Raw genomic sequence first — 20,580 nt, forward strand, 5'->3', positions numbered from 1 at the left:
TGATCCATGTTAGCTCCTTTTAGCCCTTGGTAGAGAACCTTTTCTACCAAGGTTACCTGCCTTGGAGCGGGGAGGCAGGAGCAGTGCCGCTAGAGTGACCAAGTGGTGTAAGTTAGTTTCTTAGTTTTAAGGAAAGAAAAAAAGAAAGGTGGTTTTCCTTTCTGTAACTCACTTACAATTCGTAAGAGTAAGTTAACAATAAATTACTTTAAACATAAGAAAAACTTTCCAAATTAACAAGAACTGTCGCAGTGAGAAAACGCTCTATAAATAGCTCAAAGAATCACTCGATCACAATAATGCTTGGCACCTGGAGCCTTTTCTAGAGGTAAAACTAATGTTGGGTAGTGTTATTATTGACATGGAAACGTGGGGTGGAGGGTAACAAAAGTAAACAATTTTTAGAATACATGAAAAAATAGACATAAAACCATTAGTTTCAAAATGGAAACTAGAATATTAGGGAAAACTGGAATTCTAATTTGTTTGGAGACAGAGAGCCGGGGGGGGGGGGGGGGTAACAAAATTCTATTATTACTCAGGTATATCGAAAAGAGATGGATTCTGGATGTTACAGTATTTATAAAGCAGACTGCCCAATTTGTGCAGAGCATTAGCAAATAATAATAATTTATGATTTCTACCAAAAAAAAAAAAAAAGCAAGCAAAAATAAAACTTATGCACAAACCAAGAACATTTTGTTTTGTGCATCCACCATATCGACCATAATATGGTGGATGGGCAACTACAGTATATGAGAATATTGATAGCTTATGTGATATAAGCATTAGTAGTGGCATATGATGCAAGAAAGCAAGCTCATACAGCATCAGTCAAGAAAAAAAAAATTCACCTATCCATTCACTCCAAACGTTTGTCCAGTTCTTCCTTGAATTTATTTAAGCTATTATCAACTTCCACCACAACAGATGGAAGTTTGTTCCAGCAATCAACTACCTGCTAGCTAAAGGCCAATTTCTGCACATCTATTCTGCAACTGCTTTTCCTTAATTTCAATCTATGCCCGTTCAAGTGCATAACCTGAGCAAAGGGAAGAACTGTATCAGCACTGAGCATGCTCAAACCATTCAAAGCCTTGTACACCTCAATTAGATCACCTTGCAGGTACCTAGTCTCCAGATGCTGCAATTTGTAGAACTTAAGCTTTTCTTGGTAAGAGCACGCTTTTGTTCCCCTCAATCTCGTTGCCCTTCTCTGTACTTGTTCCACCAGCTCTACATCTTTCCTAAAATGAGGCCTCCAGACATGTTACAGTATGGAAGGTGTGGCCTGACCATTGCCTTATACAAAAGAATAACACATTCTTATCACTCATAGCAAAATTCCTGTATATCACTGACAAAATCCCATGAGCTGCTCTGGCATCCCTGTCTGTACTGCTCAGAAAACTTCATATCTGACTGCACATTCCCCCAGGTCTTTTTCATTTTGCACTACCCTGAGTGTAACGCACAATTGGTGCGTTACTCTGGAGTTACTATTACCTATGTGCAATACTTTGCATTTATCAATGTTAAACTTCAGTTTCCACTTCTCAGCTCATCTGCCCAACTTTTCTAGATCCTATTGCAATAGTGTACTGTCATTACTGTCATTAACAACCCTGGCAACCTTTGTATCAATTGCAAACTTGGACATTAAGCCTGTTATACCTTCATTAATATCATTCATAAATATAGAAAACGACAATGGGCCAAACACTGGGGAACTTCACTAATAACATTAGTTCACGAGAGCAGTGTCCACTGATTACCACTCTCTGTCTTCTCCCACTCAACCATCGCTTTATTCTTAGCAGCAACTTGCCCTTAAAGCCACACTGCTCCAATTTGTATGGTAGTCTTCCATGTGCAACCATATCAAAAGCTTTGTTGAAATCCAAGTATATGATATCAAAATTATTTTTTGCATCCAGTTATTTTCTGTGACCACATCGTAATATCCAATAAAATTGGTCAGACAAGATTTCCCCTTAACAAATCCATGTTTTGTCTGAACTATAATTGCAGTCTTGTCTACATGATCCTGCATTGATTCTTTAACTAGTGATCCCATTATTTCCCTCGGAACAGTAGTTAAACTAAAAGGTCTAATTACTCGTGTCACTCTTTGATCCCACTTGGTGAAATGGGGATACGTTTACACATCTCCAGTTTATGGGGAACCTTTCCTGAATCCAAGGTTACTCTCATAATTATGGCTAAGGGTTTGCTTACTTCCTTTGCTGCCTCCCATACTAAGTAAATCCCCCATCAGGACACTATGATCACTGCCTTATAGTGGTTTCTATATCTGCAGATTCTTAATGCATAAATAACCACTGCTGATAATCTGATCAAGAGTATTACTCCCTCTAGTTGCCTCTTGAACATGCTGCTGTAGAAAGTCATCCAATAATTTCAAAAAAGCCTTGCTAGTGAGTGAGTGAATGAGTGACGAGATATCACCAAGTGATATTCGGAAAGTTAAAAATCTCTCATTATAAGACATTCTGATTTACTGGCCCACTCAATTTCTCTATACAGTTGTTTGTTGTACTCATCGGTCATTAGGCCTATAACGCACACCTACTCTCAGTTTTGCTTTCCCTGTGCACAGGGAAAGCAAAACTGAGTGTCACACCAAACTGAATCAACGTTGCACTGGCCACCTATGTCAAACGAATGCACTGCCTTCGATTTTATGTTTCTTAACTAATTGCATAACCCCTCCTCCCTTCCTATTCTGTTCAAACTACACTATCCACTATATCCTTTCTGTACACATTGTACTAACCAAATTCAAATTCTGCATTCCTTACATTTGTGTGACACTGCATCACTTATACCCCAACAATTCCGCCTTTGATGCCTTGACCAAAACTTCAAATACATCAAATTTATTTACTATACTCCTAGGATTGATGTACATGCATGTATACATGCACCTGTTCTTACTCTTAGTTACCCTAACACTACCCATGTATTTACTTGTTCCATGATGACTCCCAGCAGTTCTTGAAAACCTTACTTTCCAGGCTGCTGCTTATTTCAATAGAAGCAGTGCAAGAATCGCTTTCATCTCTGCCTGCGACTACTGTTAATCGATTAGTCTGTGTACCTCCCCCAAGCTAGCAGTTTTTTGACCCACCTAAAACACTGCCTCGAGAGCATCAGCAAATATTCTTACACCTTTTCTATTTAAGTATATCCCATCCCTGTAGAAACAGTCTCTCCTGTTAAAAAGCACAGACCACGCTGAGAAAAATTCTATAACTTGCACAATCTCTCCAGGGCCGAATCAATTGACAAGGCTCCCATCATATGCTCCCTCCTATTGTGTTTTAGCAGAACTGCAGACACTTTCAAATTTAATCCAAATTCACCACATTTTTACAACACTGACCTGTACTTGTTAAGTAAGTCTGCAGATCTCCTACTCTTAATGTCATTAGTGCCGTGAACAAAAATATCACCTTTTGTTCCCTTAAAAGATGATAAAAAGATATGATACATGATAAAAAGAAATAAAAATTGCTAGATTTATATTTGGGAACCCTATTAAGAAAGGATGTGAACCCAGACCTCTGCTACCCACTAGTCTTGAGTCTTTTCTTGGATAAATTTGGTGGAGATGAATGACAGTCACAAAATGCATCAGCAATCCACACACAATACAGAAACTTAAAAAAAAAAAAAAAGACATGCTCTTGGATGATAGTGCACTACCCTACAGGGCACTGTTGGTCAACAACCTACAGAACAAGGAAAGTGTCAAGCACAGGGATTGGTCATGTTGCTCATATCACTTTAATTAGTTGGGCATGTGTGAAACAAACTGGACAAAAATGTACTGGCATTCAAACATTGCCTAGAGCTGCTCTAAACACCTTCAACAAGGAGTGATCAAAAATCACCCAGGATACCATGGATAATATGATTTAACAAATAACAGAAGCCCAGTAACAGAAAAGCGTGTGAGCACAAACACTCACACATTTTGTACTAGATAGTTACTTTCATGATACCCATATGAGTTGCTACTGATTACATGTTGTTTTTCTCTATTTTACCCTTAACAGAACTAATAGAGAAGCAAGAAGTACTGCATTAAAAATTGGCAGTAATAGATAAGATGAATAACAGGTGTATCTGGGTTTATTCAGGTTAGAAAGTTCAATTCATTATTATGGAGTTCATAAGAAAATTACTTACAATTTCCCATTAAAGGGCTTTATGATTTTAATTTTTAAATAGTGCCTTTGCATATATGGAGATAACCATATATTTCTGGCATGGCCAAACTTCCTTTTGAAAAAAATCTGTATGCATGACATAAATCAGGAAACTTTCTCTCTACAAATATGAAATGAGCTCTTCAACGAAGTAGTAAGTGCTGTCTAGATAAGTAAAATATCTTCAAAAATTAAATCAGAGGAAGATACTTTGATCATCCAGTATATAACAATAATAAACATGAATCATAATTTTCATGCTTTTTACATACCTTTAGTGCCAGTCTCTTGAATTCGATTATAAGATAAAGGCATATTAGATAGAACTCTGAAAAAAATATTTAAAATATTTTTAGTTATGTAATTATTCAGATATAAAAATAACACCATATAAATAGCACAAAAAATGAAATTTGTGATAATTGTACACTTCCCTTAACAAAGAGAAGTCTTACCCAATGTATTCCACTAAATGATAATCTTTTTGATTGCATAATTTAATGTGGCAATTTTTTTAATGCCAACCCTAAATATAAAAGTCATAGAAACCACTGGATGAGTTGACAGTTAAGCCAAGAGAAGAAACAATGCTAGGATTGAATTTCTGTAGGTTTTTATATTGGGAAATACATATTTAAAAAAAGAAAAGAAAAAGAGAAAGCCATTTCAAAAAAAGAAACAGAAATAGGTGGAGTGAGTGAGTGATAGAGGGATTGACTGCACGCTTAAAAAAAAACAAATGAAGTAATTAACACTAATATAAATATAAAAATATAAGTATTATAATTCTATTAGCAGATTTTAAGAAATTAAAATCTGTATTATCACATTAAGCGACTTGTAATATATTTGTTCCCTAATCCACTATGATGTAATTGAAGGCAGACTCATTCCTAAAATGAGCCTTCCTTCTATACCGTTATATTAAAAGAAGTAGTAAAAGAGATAAGCAAGCCTTTAGCCATAATTATGAGTGTGCTTGGCTTTGAGGGAAGTTTAGTATTACAGGTCAAGTGGCACCGGGGGTTCCCCAACTCCGTGCTTCAGGGGGAGATATTTAAAAAGTGGAGGTGTGCAAATACCCTTCCTTATTCACAAAGGGTGAATGAATTGCTGCATTATGCCCTAAGCTGCCAATTCGCCACAAAAAATCAAATAACCAACAAACCAACCAATCAAAGGACAAAGTGAGTAATTACAGACCAGTAAGGTTGACTTCTGTTCTAGGGAAAATAATGGAGTTTGTAATTAAAAAAGCAATTCGAGATTATGTTGATAGGAATGCTGTAAGTACAGCATAGATTTGTTATGGGAAGATCTTGTGTGACCAATATGACTGGCTATATCCAGAATTTAAAACAAATACACCAACCGTTTAATTATAATGGTTTAATACTAGAAACTAAAATGTACCAAACGATACTACACTGTAAAATGATATATGCAAAAGACTGATTTACAAAATAAATATACGATGAAACTTTAATATACAATAAAATATAAATAAATAAATAAAATATTTAAAATACAATAAAGATAAAAGCGATAAAACATTGACTGAAGCTTTCGGAGGCTTCTGCCTCCTTTCTCAACAACAATGATGTTTAAGCAACACATCCTTAAGTAACAGGCTCACAGCACACGTGGTTCACCAGGCGCATGCTCAATATTTCTTCCATACGATCCAGAACCGGAATCGGCTCGGGAGCGTGGAAATATAAAATGGTCGTCTTTTGCCAGGACCACAGCTTCTAGTAGGGGGTGAAATCGAACACCCCTGTCCCTATTCATACTATTGTTCTCAGACAAGCCTATCCACAAACTCTCTAGCCACTTACGGTCCCAGAACCTATGCGCCCAGTCAAGGATGACAGCATTCACCGGGGAGACCTGATGATGTTTCTCCCAATAATGCTCAGCAATGGCGGACTTATTGAACTCTGCGGTCTGTATAGCTCGCATGTGCTCCCCACTCCCCAGACGGTCTTTTAGTCGCCGTCCTGTCTCCCCCACATAATATTCCCCACAGTCCGGGCATTCGATCTCATATACAACCCCACTACTGGAATCCCCAGGAATGGGGTCTCTCACCTGTGACAACACTGTGTGCAACTTCCGACCCGGAAGCTGCACACAGCGTGTCTGAAAGTCACGTAGCATTCTTGAAACTCGATCTGACAAGCCCGGATAGTAGGGAATATAAACTGTGGTGACTGGAACGGACGGTATTTCATGATTAGGCTCCACGCCTCTATTATATTTATCAATGACCCTCTGGGGGTAACCGCATTTCATAAGATCCGCCCTAACTCGCCCAATTTCTTTCTCTCTCTCTCCTCAGAGGTGCTACAATGCGTCCTAACCCTAGCCAAAAGTGCCCTGGCCACGCTGTTTTTATGCTGGGCAGCCTGTGCTGACCTATAATGGGTGTACTGGCTCCTACACATAGGCTTCCTAAACACTGTAGTACTAAGCCTGGAGCCTTCTCTACTCACCATTACGTCCAGGAATGGGAGGGAACCATTCACTTCCACCTCTGAGGTGAACTGTATAAAAGGAGAGAACTCATTGAGAAAGCCAACTACATCCTCTTCTCTCCCCCTTTTGCACCAAAGTGAACGTGTCATCCACGTATCTCTTCCACTTGCGCATAGGGAACTCCAAACTTGTAAAAACCCTATTTTCTAACTCTTCCATTGCCAGGTTTGCGACAATGGCACTAATAGGAGAACCCATAGCTGTGCCGTGAAAACTGTTTGTACATCACTCCTTTATACAGCAAAGTCGTACTCGAAAGACATAATTCTACACCACAGCATATATCCTCTACACTTAGGTGCGATCTAGTACTTAGGGTATCATCTCTTTGCAGTGCCACCTTTACACATTCCACCCCATGGGCTATGGGTATACAAGTAAATAATGACACCACATCTAGCGACACCATTATTTCATTCTCCCGTACATTTTGACTTTTAACGAAGTTCACAAAATCCACACTGTCTTTAACAACAAACATAGACCGTCCCACTATAGGAGAAACCATCTGCGCCAGGAATTTTGACAAAGCATAGGTAGGGCTCCCAACAAAAGAAACAATGGGTCGTAACGAGACCCCCACCTTATGTGTTTTCGGCAGCCCATAAAACCTGGGCAGCTGACACCCCGTTGCATGCATAGACCAGTACTTTTCTTTAGAAATCTTACCCGTTTTTAACCAGAGCTGTAAAATCTTATTAACACGTTGTTCTAAACCGGCTAGAGGATTTCTGCGGATGACCTTGTATGTATTATCATCCTGTAATAAATCTAGTGCTTTTTTATGATAATCATCACTATTTAATACTACTGTAGATCTACCCTTATCTGCCGGCAGAACCACAATATCTTCATCCTGCTTAAGTTCCTTTAACGCTTTCATTTGATTACGGGTGAGATTAGGGGTAGCCTTTCTGGCCTGACATAGGATGGCTGAGCCTTTTACCCGGATAAGATTAGCAATGGGTTCTAATGGTGTATCTCTAGGTAACTAATGTTACCTAGAGATACACCAATCAATCTCCTATTGCATCTTAAGTCATCATGTAATTTCTGTATCCAAGTGTTCAACACCTTCTTCTGATACCACGTAATAATCCTCATCATTCGCACATCCTCAAATGGTGCTTTAATCCTAAATCCATGCGGAATGAATCCATGTTCCCTACAACGGTACGCAAATCTTAGGTGTTGTTGCTGCTTAACCTCTCCTATGCTGCACTTCTGAAACTGCCGGATGTGTTGCAAAACTGTATGGCCATAAACACTGACAATATCTTCAAAAAGGAAGAACAGGCAAATATGTATAGGGTTAATAAATCTAATTTTATTCATAATCTGAGTGGTAAACCTTTAACTACAGAGCAAGAGGGGGTATTGGCTTTAGGGCCTAAGTTTGCCTTGTTACCCCCTAAACCTCTGATTACTGAGACAGCTATGGGTATTGAGAGGGCAATTCGTAAATTGCCAGAACCCATTGCTAATCGTATCCGGGTAAAAGCCTCAGCCATCCTATGTCAGGCCAGAAAGGCTACCCCTAATCTCACCCGTAATCAAATGAAAGCGTTAAAGGAACTTAAGCTGCATGAAGATATTGTGTTTCTGCCGGCAGATAAGGGTAGATCTACAGTAGTATTAAATAGTGATGATTATCATAAAAAAGCACTAGATTTATTACAGGATGATAATACATACAAGGTCATCCGCAGAAATCCTCTAGCCGGTTTAGAACAACGTGTTAATAAGATTTTACAGCTCTGGTTAAAAACGGGTAAGATTTCTAAAGAAAAGTACTGGTCTATGCATGCAACGGGGTGTCAGCTGCCCAGGTTTTATGGGCTGCCGAAAACACATAAGGTGGGGGTCCCGTTACGACCCATTGTTTCTTTTGTTGGGAGCCCTACCTATGCTTTGTCAAAATTCCTGGCGCAGATGGTTTCTCCTATAGTGGGACGGTCTATGTTTGTTGTTAAAGACAGTGTAGATTTTGTGAACTTCGTTAAAAGTCAAAATGTACGGGAGAATGAAATAATGGTGTCGCTAGATGTGGTGTCATTATTTACTTGTATACCCATAGCCCATGGGGTGGAATGTGTAAAGGTGGCACTGCAAAGAGATGATACCCTAAGTACTAGATCGCACCTAAGTGTAGAGGATATATGCTGTGGTGTAGAATTATGTCTTTCGAGTACGACTTTGCTGTATAAAGGAGTAATGTACAAACAGGTTCACGGCACAGCTATGGGTTCTCCTATTAGCGCCATTGTCGCAAACCTGGCAATGGAAGAGTTAGAAAATAGGGTTTTTACAAGTTTGGAGTTCCCTATGCGCAAGTGGAAGAGATACGTGGATGACACGTTCACTTTGGTGTAAAAGCGGAGAGAAGAGGATGTAGTTGGCTTTCTCAATGAGTTCTCTCCTTTTATACAGTTCACCTCAGAGGTGGAAGTGAATGGTTCCCTCCCATTCCTGGACGTAATGGTGAGTAGAGAAGGCTCCAGGCTTAGTACTACAGTGTTTAGGAAACCTATGTGTAGGAGCCAGTCCACCCATTATAGGTCAGCACAGGCTGCCCAGCATAAAAACAGCGTGGCCAGGGCACTTTTGGGTAGGGTTAGGACGCATTGTAGCACCTCTGAGGAGAGAGAGAGAAAGAAATTGGGCGAGTTAGGGCGGATCTTATGAAATGCGGTTACCCCCAGAGGGTCATTGATAAATATAATAGAGGCGTGGAGCCTAATCATGAAATACCGTCCGTTCCAGTCGCCACAGTTTATATTCCCTACTATCCGGGCTTGTCAGATCGAGTTTCAAGAATGCTACGTGACTTTCAGACACGCTGTGTGCAGCTTCCGGGTCGGAAGTTGCACACAGCGTTGTCACAGGTCAGAGACCCCATTCCTGAGGATTCCAGTAGTGGGGTCGTATATGAGATCGAATGCCCGGACTGTGGGGAATATTATGTTGGGGAGACAGGATGGCGACTAAAAGACCATCTGGGGAGCACATGCGAGCTATGCAGACCGCAGAGTTCAATAAGTCCGCCATTGCTGAGCATTATTGGGAGAAACATCATCAGGTCTCCCCAGTGAATGCTGTTATCCTTGACCGGGCGCATAGGTTCCGGGACCGTAAGTGGCTAGAGAGTTTGTGGATAGGCTTGTCTGAGAACAATAGTATGAATAGGGACAGGGATGTTCGATTTCACCCTCTACTAGAAGCTGTGGTCCTGGCAAAAGACGAGCGTTTTATATTTCCACGCTCCCGGTTCTGGATCGTATGGAAGAAATATTGAGCATGCGCCTGGTCAACCACGTGTGCTGTGAGCCTGTTACTTAAGGATGTGTTGCTTAAACATCATTGTTGTTGAGAAAGGAGGCGGAAGCCTCCGAAAGCTTCAGTCAATGTTTTATCGCTTTTATCTTTATTGTATTTTAAATATTTTATTTATTTATTTATATTTTATTGTATATTAAAGTTTCATTGTATATTTATTTTGTAAATCAGTCTTTTGCATATATCATTTTACAGTGTAGTATCGTTTGGTACATTTTAGCTTCTAGTATTAAACCATTATAATTAAACGGTTGGTGTATTTGTTTTAAATTCTGGATATGTACTCTCCCAACCTTAGAGGCCTTTTTGAAGATAATATGACTGGCTGCTATGCATGCAACTGATGCAACAGCAAAGGAAGTGGATGCAAAAAATAATTTTGATATGATACACTCATATTTCAGTCAGTTTTTGATACTTTCCACATAAAAGATTGCTGTATAAATGGCAGCAGTGTGCCATAATGGACAAGTTACTACTACTAAAGGGATTAAAACTGCTATTGCAGGACACAAAAGAGTAGTTATTAATGACAGTTACTCTTCATGGACTAATGTTATTAGAGTCCCTTAGGGGTTTAGTGCTGGGTTCCCTTACTGTTTTCAATATTTATTAATGATACTGATGAAAGCATATCAAATTTAATGTCTAAGCTCACTGGTGACATACATTGACAAGGTGGTTAATGAGAGGAATTAGAATATACAGCTGCAACATGACCTAGTGAAATTAGGAAGATAGGCTGAAAAGTGGCAACTGAGGATTAACATTCATAAAGGAAAGCTACTGCCTTTGGGAAGCAGTAATCCCAAAATAATATACTAATTCAGTAGTAACACACTTGAGGTAGCTGTGAATGTTAAATACCAATGGGTGATTGTACAGTCTGACTTGAAATTTTGAGCAGGCAGGCTGCTAATACAGATCATGGGGTCCTGTCGATGATATACAGGAATGTTATCAGCAGCAAAAAGGAGGTGATTATTTCATTGTACAAAGTAATGATTAAACCTCATCTTGTGTACTGCATACTTCATAAAATGAAGCATCCATCCCCATACCATAGAGGTTTGGATGCCTCATTTCAGGAAGTGGATCAATTGGAATAGGTACAGATGAAGATAGGATTGGAATACAGTTTTATTGGTGCATTAGCAGCTAAGGCTGTTATGTGCCGAGACAGGCACAGATGAAGAGCAACAAGAATAGTCATGGGCACAAAAGGTTGCTCTTACCAAGAAAGAGTTCTGTAAATTTTAGTGTCTGGAAACTAACCACCTGCAAGGAGACCAAATTGTTTTCAGCCAGACAGTTATTATTAGAATAAACTTCCATCTGGTGTTGTGGATGTATGTGGTTTAAATAAATTAAAAAAAAAAAAAAAAAAAAAAGATTAGACAACTTATTATAAAGAATGGACAAATGAAGTGTGTAGCATTTTTTATCCACTTTTTGGCCAATGGGGGGGGGGGGAAAGCTGTATAAACGGTGTCTTACATAATTTGCTATTACTAACACTAAAATATATATATATAAAAGCAATCTATATTATAGATGGTCCAAATTAACAAGGTTTTACTGTAATGCAGGACCTAATATGGGTCAGCATTGTGAAGGTGGTTAGTTTATATAAACGTATGTATTATAAAAATTACAGTAAGTACAATGTCGGTTAAGGGGAATGTAAGTTATCCAGAATAATTTGAAAGGCTGATTTTTTTCTTCTTCTTTTTTTTATTAATGGTAGTATTTGAGACAAATGTTTGAGAGTATTTATGACTGTTTTTTTACATCGTATATCTGGTGAAACGTTGGATTAGGATTGATTGAGTTTTCTCAGAAACCATGAGTGATAGAGTTTAGGCATTTGCTTCCATAAACCCAATTTTCCATGACATATTTTGTTCTCTTCATTTCATATTATGTTTAGTTTAGCTCCAGATTCGGTAAAAATAATATCAGCCCAAAACTGTGCGATTTATAATTTTTTTCAGTTTTTTTATGGTAAAATGTCAATGAAAAGAAACAGCACTGAAATGGGCAGAAAACCAGAAAGAATGCTATATAATCAAATTGATATTATTAAGGAGCTTGAGGATTTAACAACAAAAAAAATAAGTCACAACAAGTGAAACAAAAAACGATCCAACATGATTTTAAAAAATTACATTAAAATTTTTCCACATGAAATTTGCAGTAAAACAACTATCTTAATATACATACACATATAAATGTGTGAATTTTTATGTATCTCTCTATACATTAAAAAAGTTTTCCCCCTAGTGATATTTATTCAAGCCAATGGGAGAAGAGAGCGAGGCAATTATGTCACTACAATGCAATTAATTATTGAAAACTGCCTCCATGATGTTCACCAACCTCGTGCATCCCTATCTAACATTTGATGTTCTATTGTAACATTTTTTGTATATTAATATTGTATACAGTATTTGTAAATATTTTAAATATTTGTATACAGTATTTGTAAATATTTTAAATATTTGTATAGTTTGTAAATAATTTAAATATTTGTATAGTTTGTAAATATTTTAAATATTTGTATAGTTTGTAAATATTTTAAATATTTGTATAGTTTGTAAATATTTCAGTTAAATATTTTAGTCCTGCTCCTTCGGATGCAACAATATTCCTCATGCATTATGGAACCCAAAGCAAAAGCCTTTTTCTAAGTGACCTATGTAAATGCAGGTAGGTTATTACATAGTGGTATTTATTAGACTTTGAAAATGCCAAGCACTACAAATGCAAAGGTAAATAATTACATAGGTCATTTCCTGATTAAATATCGATAAGTGCGTATTGACAGGTGTATTTTACGTAGAAAAGATTTTACTTACTCCGTATACCTATACATTTTACTTAGAAAAGTGTGAGCAAGCCCCTAGTAAGTTATTATTATTATTTTTTTAATTAAATAAATTTGATTTTTTCAAGCTATTCAAAGTCTTTTTCTTTTATCTTAATACATTGTAACAGAATTTATTTAATTTTACCTTACATTCAATTATCTGGAAAATGTTGCTATCTGGAAATGGTCTGACATTATTCCAGATAACTGACACTCTATTGTATTACAGTGGATGGACAGATGAGGTGGGTTATTTATTTATTTTTATTCTGGCTGATGCTGTATAAGCTCGCTCCTTGCATCATTTGCCTCTACTAATGCTACTACAAACAATGGACACCAACCATTTCTATGGCAGCTTTGTGGGGGGCGGGGAAGCAGCCATAGACATGAAGTGTGCTCTATAAATCATGAGATATCCTGGAACTGTGTGAAATTTTATCATTAGCCTACAGCACGTGCCCAATGTAAGAATACTGAAGCAGTCTAATAACAGAATAAATTGACACTGGTAGCAGATAGCCCCATGAAAGTTCCCATAATATTACAATAAAAAAATAATAATAAAATAAAATGGTCTACTTATACTGTGGCCCGACCACACAGATCAAAGTAGTTCACAGCATTCTCATAATCATGGTGATTTTCAACATTAACAAAAATATTATCATTAACTACATTCAGCAGTCATGGTGCTTAGAACCATGATCAGACAAAACACACATACCACTGGCCTCCTACATTCAACACTCAGCTATGAATAAAAAAGTCATTATCTAAACAGACTTACAACTTGATTTGTTCTCCAGGCCACATATCCAAAGCTGCTGCAGCTCCTTGCAGGCAATCCAAAATAATATTCAGACTATGTTGAACCTCATCTCTATAAAACAAATGTACATTATTTTTCCGAAAAAAAAATCATTGTTTTCAGTAAAATTCATTTTCTTTTTAAGGGTTTCATACTGGAAAGTATGAAGTTCAATCAGAAGTTACTAACCAACACCACTACTCCCAATAAGAATAAAACAGTACAATCTAATGGCAAAGTTGAGAGAGAGAGAGAGAGAGAGAGAGAGAGAGATCATTCCTGCTTCCCTAGAAGTCCAAAAACAAGTTCATACATAGCTTAAAGTAATGTGCTTGCCTACTTAAAATCATGTTAAAATGCACCGACCGGCTAGCTGGGTGGGTAAAGTGCTTGCCTGGCAACCCAAAGGTCATGAGATCAAAGTACTGCAAAAACAAAACCTTGGGAGGTGCATTATGGCCACAGAAGCCGATGCGCCAACAACTACAAGAAAAAAAAAAAAAGTTAAAATGCCTCTTACTGCTTCCATTTAAAGAAATTCCAATTCTAGAACTAAGAAATATTTTGAGAGATCTTGGGCAAAGTTCAATTCTTCATTACTGAGAAAAGGGCTCTAAGACCTGCACTCCCAAATTCCATCAGACGGTTAATAACTTCTGGATAAAGTTCATGCTTTTCACCAAGGTGAATAACTATAGTAATACAGTTTAAAGTTATAGAACAAAAAGTGCAAGCTAAAAAATTTATTACAAATCAAGAAAATAAAAAAAAATAATAAATGAATTAGAGAAAAGGGTTTCAAAAGTTGGAACAAGAAATTTTGCAGAAGACAAAATAACCCTGGTGGTACAGAGTGTATAGTGGTACATTTAGACACTTACCTACTTAAAACTTGCTCTTGCTGTTTCCATTTAAAAAGTAATTCCAATTCTGGAACCAAAAATTGTTCTAAGAGATCTTGGGCAAAGCTTAGTTCTTCATTAGTAGGAACATGCCACTTTAGATTTAGGTTATTCACATCTCCTGGTTTACCCCATACCTGTAAAAACACATACAGGAAAACCTCATTAATACAAACATCAAGGGACCTAATTTCTCTCATTTTGTAATTATAAGTTTATGAAATGAACACATCAAAATCAGCTTTCTAATTTTATTTTTTAGTTTACACCAATTAAACTTTAAGATGTTTACTGCCAAGCTAGTTTAAGAAAAAATTCCCCTGGAGCCAAAAAATATTTAGTAAATAATTTAATTAGTAATTCTAAAATAAATATGTTAATGTTATGTCATTTTTTGATTAAATTCTAAAAAAAGTGTCTTCTTTGTGTCACATAAATGTCACTGACGTAGCTCAGTAAGTTACTTTATTTTTTGAGAAGCCATGTTACTCATTTTGAGGCGTTTTCATTATTTTTTGACGAAGTCATAAATCTTATTTTTTATTATTATTTTTTTTTTAATGAAAACCCCAAACACAAAAGGTATCAAAACCTATAGTACTTAGTACTGTGCATGGGTTGAAGGAGAAGTATGGGGGGAGGGGGATGCCGGAAACTTTGCTCTAGAGACTAAACATGGGTTTCACCACTTCAAGCCTCCAATAAGCAAAGTGGTGGTATTGGATTTTTATTGTAACAGAAACAAACAGATATGCCGACCTTCACAGCAAAGGCATCTAAAAAAGTGGGTTTCAACAACTGCTGATGAGATAGTTTTTCAGGCTTCTTATATGGATGGACCTGGTAAGATTAGGCAGTATTTCACCTTACTGGTTTTATAGCAGTTAAAAAATACTGCTATAAAAAATAAAAAATACTGCAAATCCATCTATAAAAACAACTTAGTAACAAAAACTATGCTTCACAACAGATTTGAATTGTTGTTACACCTCATTCACTTTGTAACTGTAAAATTCGTATAATAATAATTTTTAAATAATCAGCAGCTACCCACATATTTTTTCTCATAGCGTCATGCAAATTTCAACAGATGTGTATCACCAGGGGCCATGCTTTTCAAAAATAATGTAAATTCCCGTCAATTGTCAGCACTTTACAGCTGATGCAACTCCAACCGAAACAGAGGGTGTCAGCCATATCATATATGGTGGATGTGGCAGTCAAAGTATTAATTTGCCATTTTGCACACATTTTTACTTAAAATGAATATATTCATAAAAATAAAAGAAAAACAACTTAATTCTATAAAAATGAAAATTAGTGTAACTCAAAAGAACTGCATAAATGGAAATTTTAACCATTAATTGTGAACTGAAACAATCAACATTTTCTACAATAAGGATTAAGCGTCTTCTATTTGTTTTACTTACAATTTTTTAACACTGTTGATTGATAACATCAGTAGAGAAATGTTAAATTATACTGCAATTCCTGTTTTGGTGTGCTCCACATCTTGAATGATTTGGAGTTTAGTATCGAAATAGAAATCATTTTATTTTTGCTTTGTACTCATGTTGAACGGTTTTAACTTTTGCTTTTGACACAAACCAAATGTTTATTTCACTAAAAACTAAAAATGATCCAAAATGCGAAAATCTCACTTTAATCGAATAAGTTGATCTTCGAAGTGCATGGTGTTGAGTGACTGTGCTTTGCACATGCATGATTACAAATTAAATGCAGTAATGTTCTTGTATTCTCTCTCTCTCTCTCTCTCTCTCTCTCTCTCTCTCTCTCTCTCTCTCTCTCTCTCTCTCTCTCTATTTTGTGGGAACTTCTCTGATCCTATGCAGTTGTCCTGGAGTATAAACAGAAATTTTAATTATTTTATTATGTCAATGCCCACAATATGAATTATGCCAATTGCATTTTAGCTAACCTCATATTTCACATTAAACTGTTGGATCTGACTACCCCTCTCCTGAAATGACAAAGTTACCTTAATGTCTAGATATTGCAAAGTGATCAGCATACTCTGTAATAACTGTACTGAAAAGTATCATTATACTATCCATAGCTCAAACTTTGTAATATATATTTAACTGTATTTTGTATTAAACCAATTTTTTAACAAGAGAATGAGAACTTTGTATAAACCAATATTGTATTAAAAAGGTTTTCCTGTATCAGCATATAAAAATAAGTTTAAAAATGCAAAAACACTAAATGCATTTAGTATTTTTCAGCTCAATCTGCTGACCAGAGGATCAGTCAATAAAATACCATCACAACATTTCTTCAGGAACCAAGAAATCTATTCTAATGGACAGTGCTCATATATTTCAAAACAGTAGCTAAAATCAGATAAAATTCATATGCTTTACTATGGGGATTGTATTAGTCTCACTGAAGAGCAAGTCAAGGCTTATATTCAACTTAGAGACAGACTGTTTTCCACTGTTCTGTATAAATTGCTAATATATTTTTAAATTGTATAGCACCACCTGAAAAGTCAAACCTTTTATACATTTAAAAACCTGAGACACTGCAGGTGGGTCCTATTAGCAAATGTATGCTGAACTGTGATTAATGTATTTTGTCTAAGTGAGCAGCCAAGCACAGTACGGAAGTAAAACTTCCATTTAAATACATAACTACTGTTAAGTGTACCTAACATCTAGAACTTGAACATATATGAATTTTTATTTGATTGATTTTAACTACTGCAGTGAGACATCCCCCTTACAATTCTGCAGTATTGTGTTTATATTGAAGTTTTAATTCCATACACCACTTGAATGTTCACTTACACAAATGGTGATCACCCACAGTGCCACAGATTTTTAATTGTATTGCAGATTGACCTTTTCAAATGATACCCTACAATTTAATAAGATATTAGCACCTTAGCCAGAACTGCATAAAATAGTAATTATTTCTAAGTTGAACTTAGGCCCATGCCTTGAGGCCAAATATTTGGAATCAATATAGAAGGGATGATCTCCATGATCAAAATAGTAAAACAAATGGGTGGTACCACACTCAATGTGGTGGATAACATAAGAGATTCAGCAGTAATTGTACAGTTCAACATGAAGTTCTCTGAACCTAATGTTGGATAGTACTGCTCAGAGATAAATCCTTGGGCAGTGCAGACAAGCACTAGCTTTCTTTCAATGATATGCATGAATTTTGCCAGCAGGGCAAAATTCCTGTTCCACAAGATGTGACCCACTGAATCAACACACATTAGCAATGTGTCCACTACTGAATACATTTATTCGAGACTAATGATTGTCAAGGCAGGATTCACAGAAGCAATGACCACAGATAATTAGAATGTTTCAAAAAGAGTTATTTTTCACATTAATAACCAACCTAGACTAGGAAAATCAATATTAGTATGCATTGCAAATGAAAGACTCGCAAAATTATTGGATCTGACAAATGCAAAAGAACACCTTAAATATTATATACCCTCAGAATATCAAAAGGAAATTTATTTAAAACTACAGTTACACTAGTAAATGGCAAACCTTTTCCAGTCTCTGCCAAAAAATAAGCTAAAACCAAAACAGCAATTTTTGCATTCCACAGTAGGGGTTTAAAAACAAAATTCTCACTTATATCATAAAAAAAGAACAATACTTGAAAATTACTTTTATAGACCAAACCATATGGGGCCACACACCGGTATATTTTCCTAAGCAAGCAAGCTGCTCATATCATTGGTTCACTATCACTGCACCAAGCATATAAGATAATATGTTCTGGTTGAGTCCTAAAACTTTCCACACTTGAAATTAAACATCAAGAATGGAGATCAGTTCTGATCTACTTGAAATCATTCAATAAAGAGGTGAAGGCTTTTAAAGGAGTTATAATCTGTAATGAAACAAGGTTATCCCATCAAAATCCTAAAACAAAATGCCACTTAAAGATATGAATCTCAGTGCCTGACCAATAAAGAAAAAACCACAGATTTCCAAGTCTTCCACCAAAAATAATGCAACCTGTATTTTGGGATTAACAGAGGATCAAAAGTAATTTTTTTCGTTTCCTTGGAAAAGGATTGATTACCAATGAGAGATATTTTAAAGGATAAAAAAAAAACTTCAAAGCCATAAAAACTAAGAGATCCTTCTTAGAAGTGGAGGAGGAAGGGGTTCCTAATAACTTTGCACCTGGATAGCAAAAGATCAACTAACAGCATAGGTGTGCTTACCACATACACCTTACAGCTCAGCAATTGTTTCTACTTTTTTTTTTTTTTTTTTTGGTAGATTAAAGTCTAATCTATGTTAAAATCCTTTAAACAGATGAAGGGCACACTTCCTGAAGTTACAAGGTGGTTTAAAACTCAGAAAAAAATTATACCAGAGTGGTGCTTTCACTGCCTGGAAAAGCTGCTAGTAATAAATGTTCACTGTGAGTAAACATGCTTCACTATAATGATTATTACATTCCAGAAATTTATCTTTAATTTAAATAAAATTATTTATAGCCCATTGTGCATCAATTTATTGACTGAATACAGAGGAAGGGCAAATAAATTAACAAAACATTCTGGTAATCAATAGTAGACAGTCGAGGCAGTGTTAGGTGGGTCGGAAAACTGCTAGTTGGGGGGGATACAAGGACTAATAGATTAACAGTAGCCACTGGCTGAGGTGGAAGTGATTCTTGCACTGCTTCTATTGAAATGAGCAGAAGCCTGAAAAACAAGATTCAGGATATTTCAGAGACTGCTGGGAGTCATTGCGGTACAAGTAAACACATGGGTTGTGTTAGGGTAGCTAAGAATAGAAACAGGTGCATGTATACCTGCGTGTACACCAATGCTAGGAGTTTGGTAAATAAATTTGATGAATTTGAGGTATTGCTCAAAACATCAAGGGCAGATATTGTTGGGATATCGTAGACGTGGTGTCACACAGATATAAGTAATGCGGAACTGGAATTTGGGGAATACAATGTGTATAGAAAGGATAGACAGGACAGGAGGGGAGGAGGGGTTATGCTATTAGTTAAGAAACACATAAAGTCCAAGGAAGTGAAGCCAGTCGACATCGATGGACAGGGCAGTGTCGAGTCATTTTGGTGTGACATAAGCATAGGGAAATCAAAATTGAGAGTAGGAGTGTGCTATAGGCCTAATGACTCTGATAAGTATAATAAGATATTGTACAGGGAAATAGAGTGGGCCAGTAAATCAGAGAGTCTTATAATGGGGGATTTTAATTTCCCAGATATTGACTGGAATTTGTGGGTTGGTCACTCGCACACACTAGCAAGGCTTTTGTGGATTTATTGGATGATTGTTTTCTACATCAGCATGTTCGTGAGGCAACAAGAGGGAGCAATACTCTTGATCTGATTATCAGTAGCGATTCTTCATGCATTAAGAATCTGCAGATAAATGAACCACTAGGTGGCAGTGATCACAGTGTGTTGAAGTGGGATTTACTCAAGGAGGTAACTACCATCAGAGGTAAAGGGAAGGGTTTTTGTTTTCGTAAAGGTGACTATGATGGTCTGAGACAGTATTTAAATTCTATACAGTGGGACCAACTGATGATGTTACCAACAGCAAACTCAAAATGGGAAGCATTCAAGGAACTAATCTTGGAGGCTACCAGGCTTTACATACCAACTAAGAAATATTGTTCAAGGTTTAGGCCTAAATGGTTGTCAGATGAACTAATGAGACAGGTGGCAGAGAAGAAAAATGCATGGGATACATACAAATTAATGGGTGACATGGAAGCCTATGATAGATATAAGTTGGTCTGTAACCAAGTCACAAAGGAGATTAGGCAGGCAAAGGCAGACTACGAAAAATCCTTGGCAAAGGATGCAAAGAAAAACAGAAAAGAGTTCTTTACATAT

General features: G+C 36.6%; 1 protein-coding gene across 1 annotated transcript in view; it reads right to left on the reverse strand.

The window, feature by feature from the left end:
- Positions 1-20,580, reverse strand: part of LOC150076901 (proteasome activator complex subunit 4-like) — a 514,513-nt gene that overhangs the window by 288,797 nt on the left and 205,136 nt on the right. The window contains exons 19-21 of the mRNA XM_090386346.1: positions 14,671-14,828; positions 13,769-13,861; positions 4,508-4,563 (exon numbers count right to left, since the gene is read on the reverse strand). Of these exons, the coding sequence (XP_090242472.1) occupies positions 4,508-4,563; positions 13,769-13,861; positions 14,671-14,828 (307 nt within the window). The remainder of the gene's footprint in view (positions 1-4,507; positions 4,564-13,768; positions 13,862-14,670; positions 14,829-20,580) is intronic.

This window comes from Mastigoproctus giganteus, chromosome 12 (genome assembly GCF_048544385.1).
Source record: "Mastigoproctus giganteus isolate SK-2022 chromosome 12, ASM4854438v1, whole genome shotgun sequence".
Lineage (NCBI taxonomy): Eukaryota > Metazoa > Arthropoda > Arachnida > Uropygi > Thelyphonidae > Mastigoproctus > Mastigoproctus giganteus.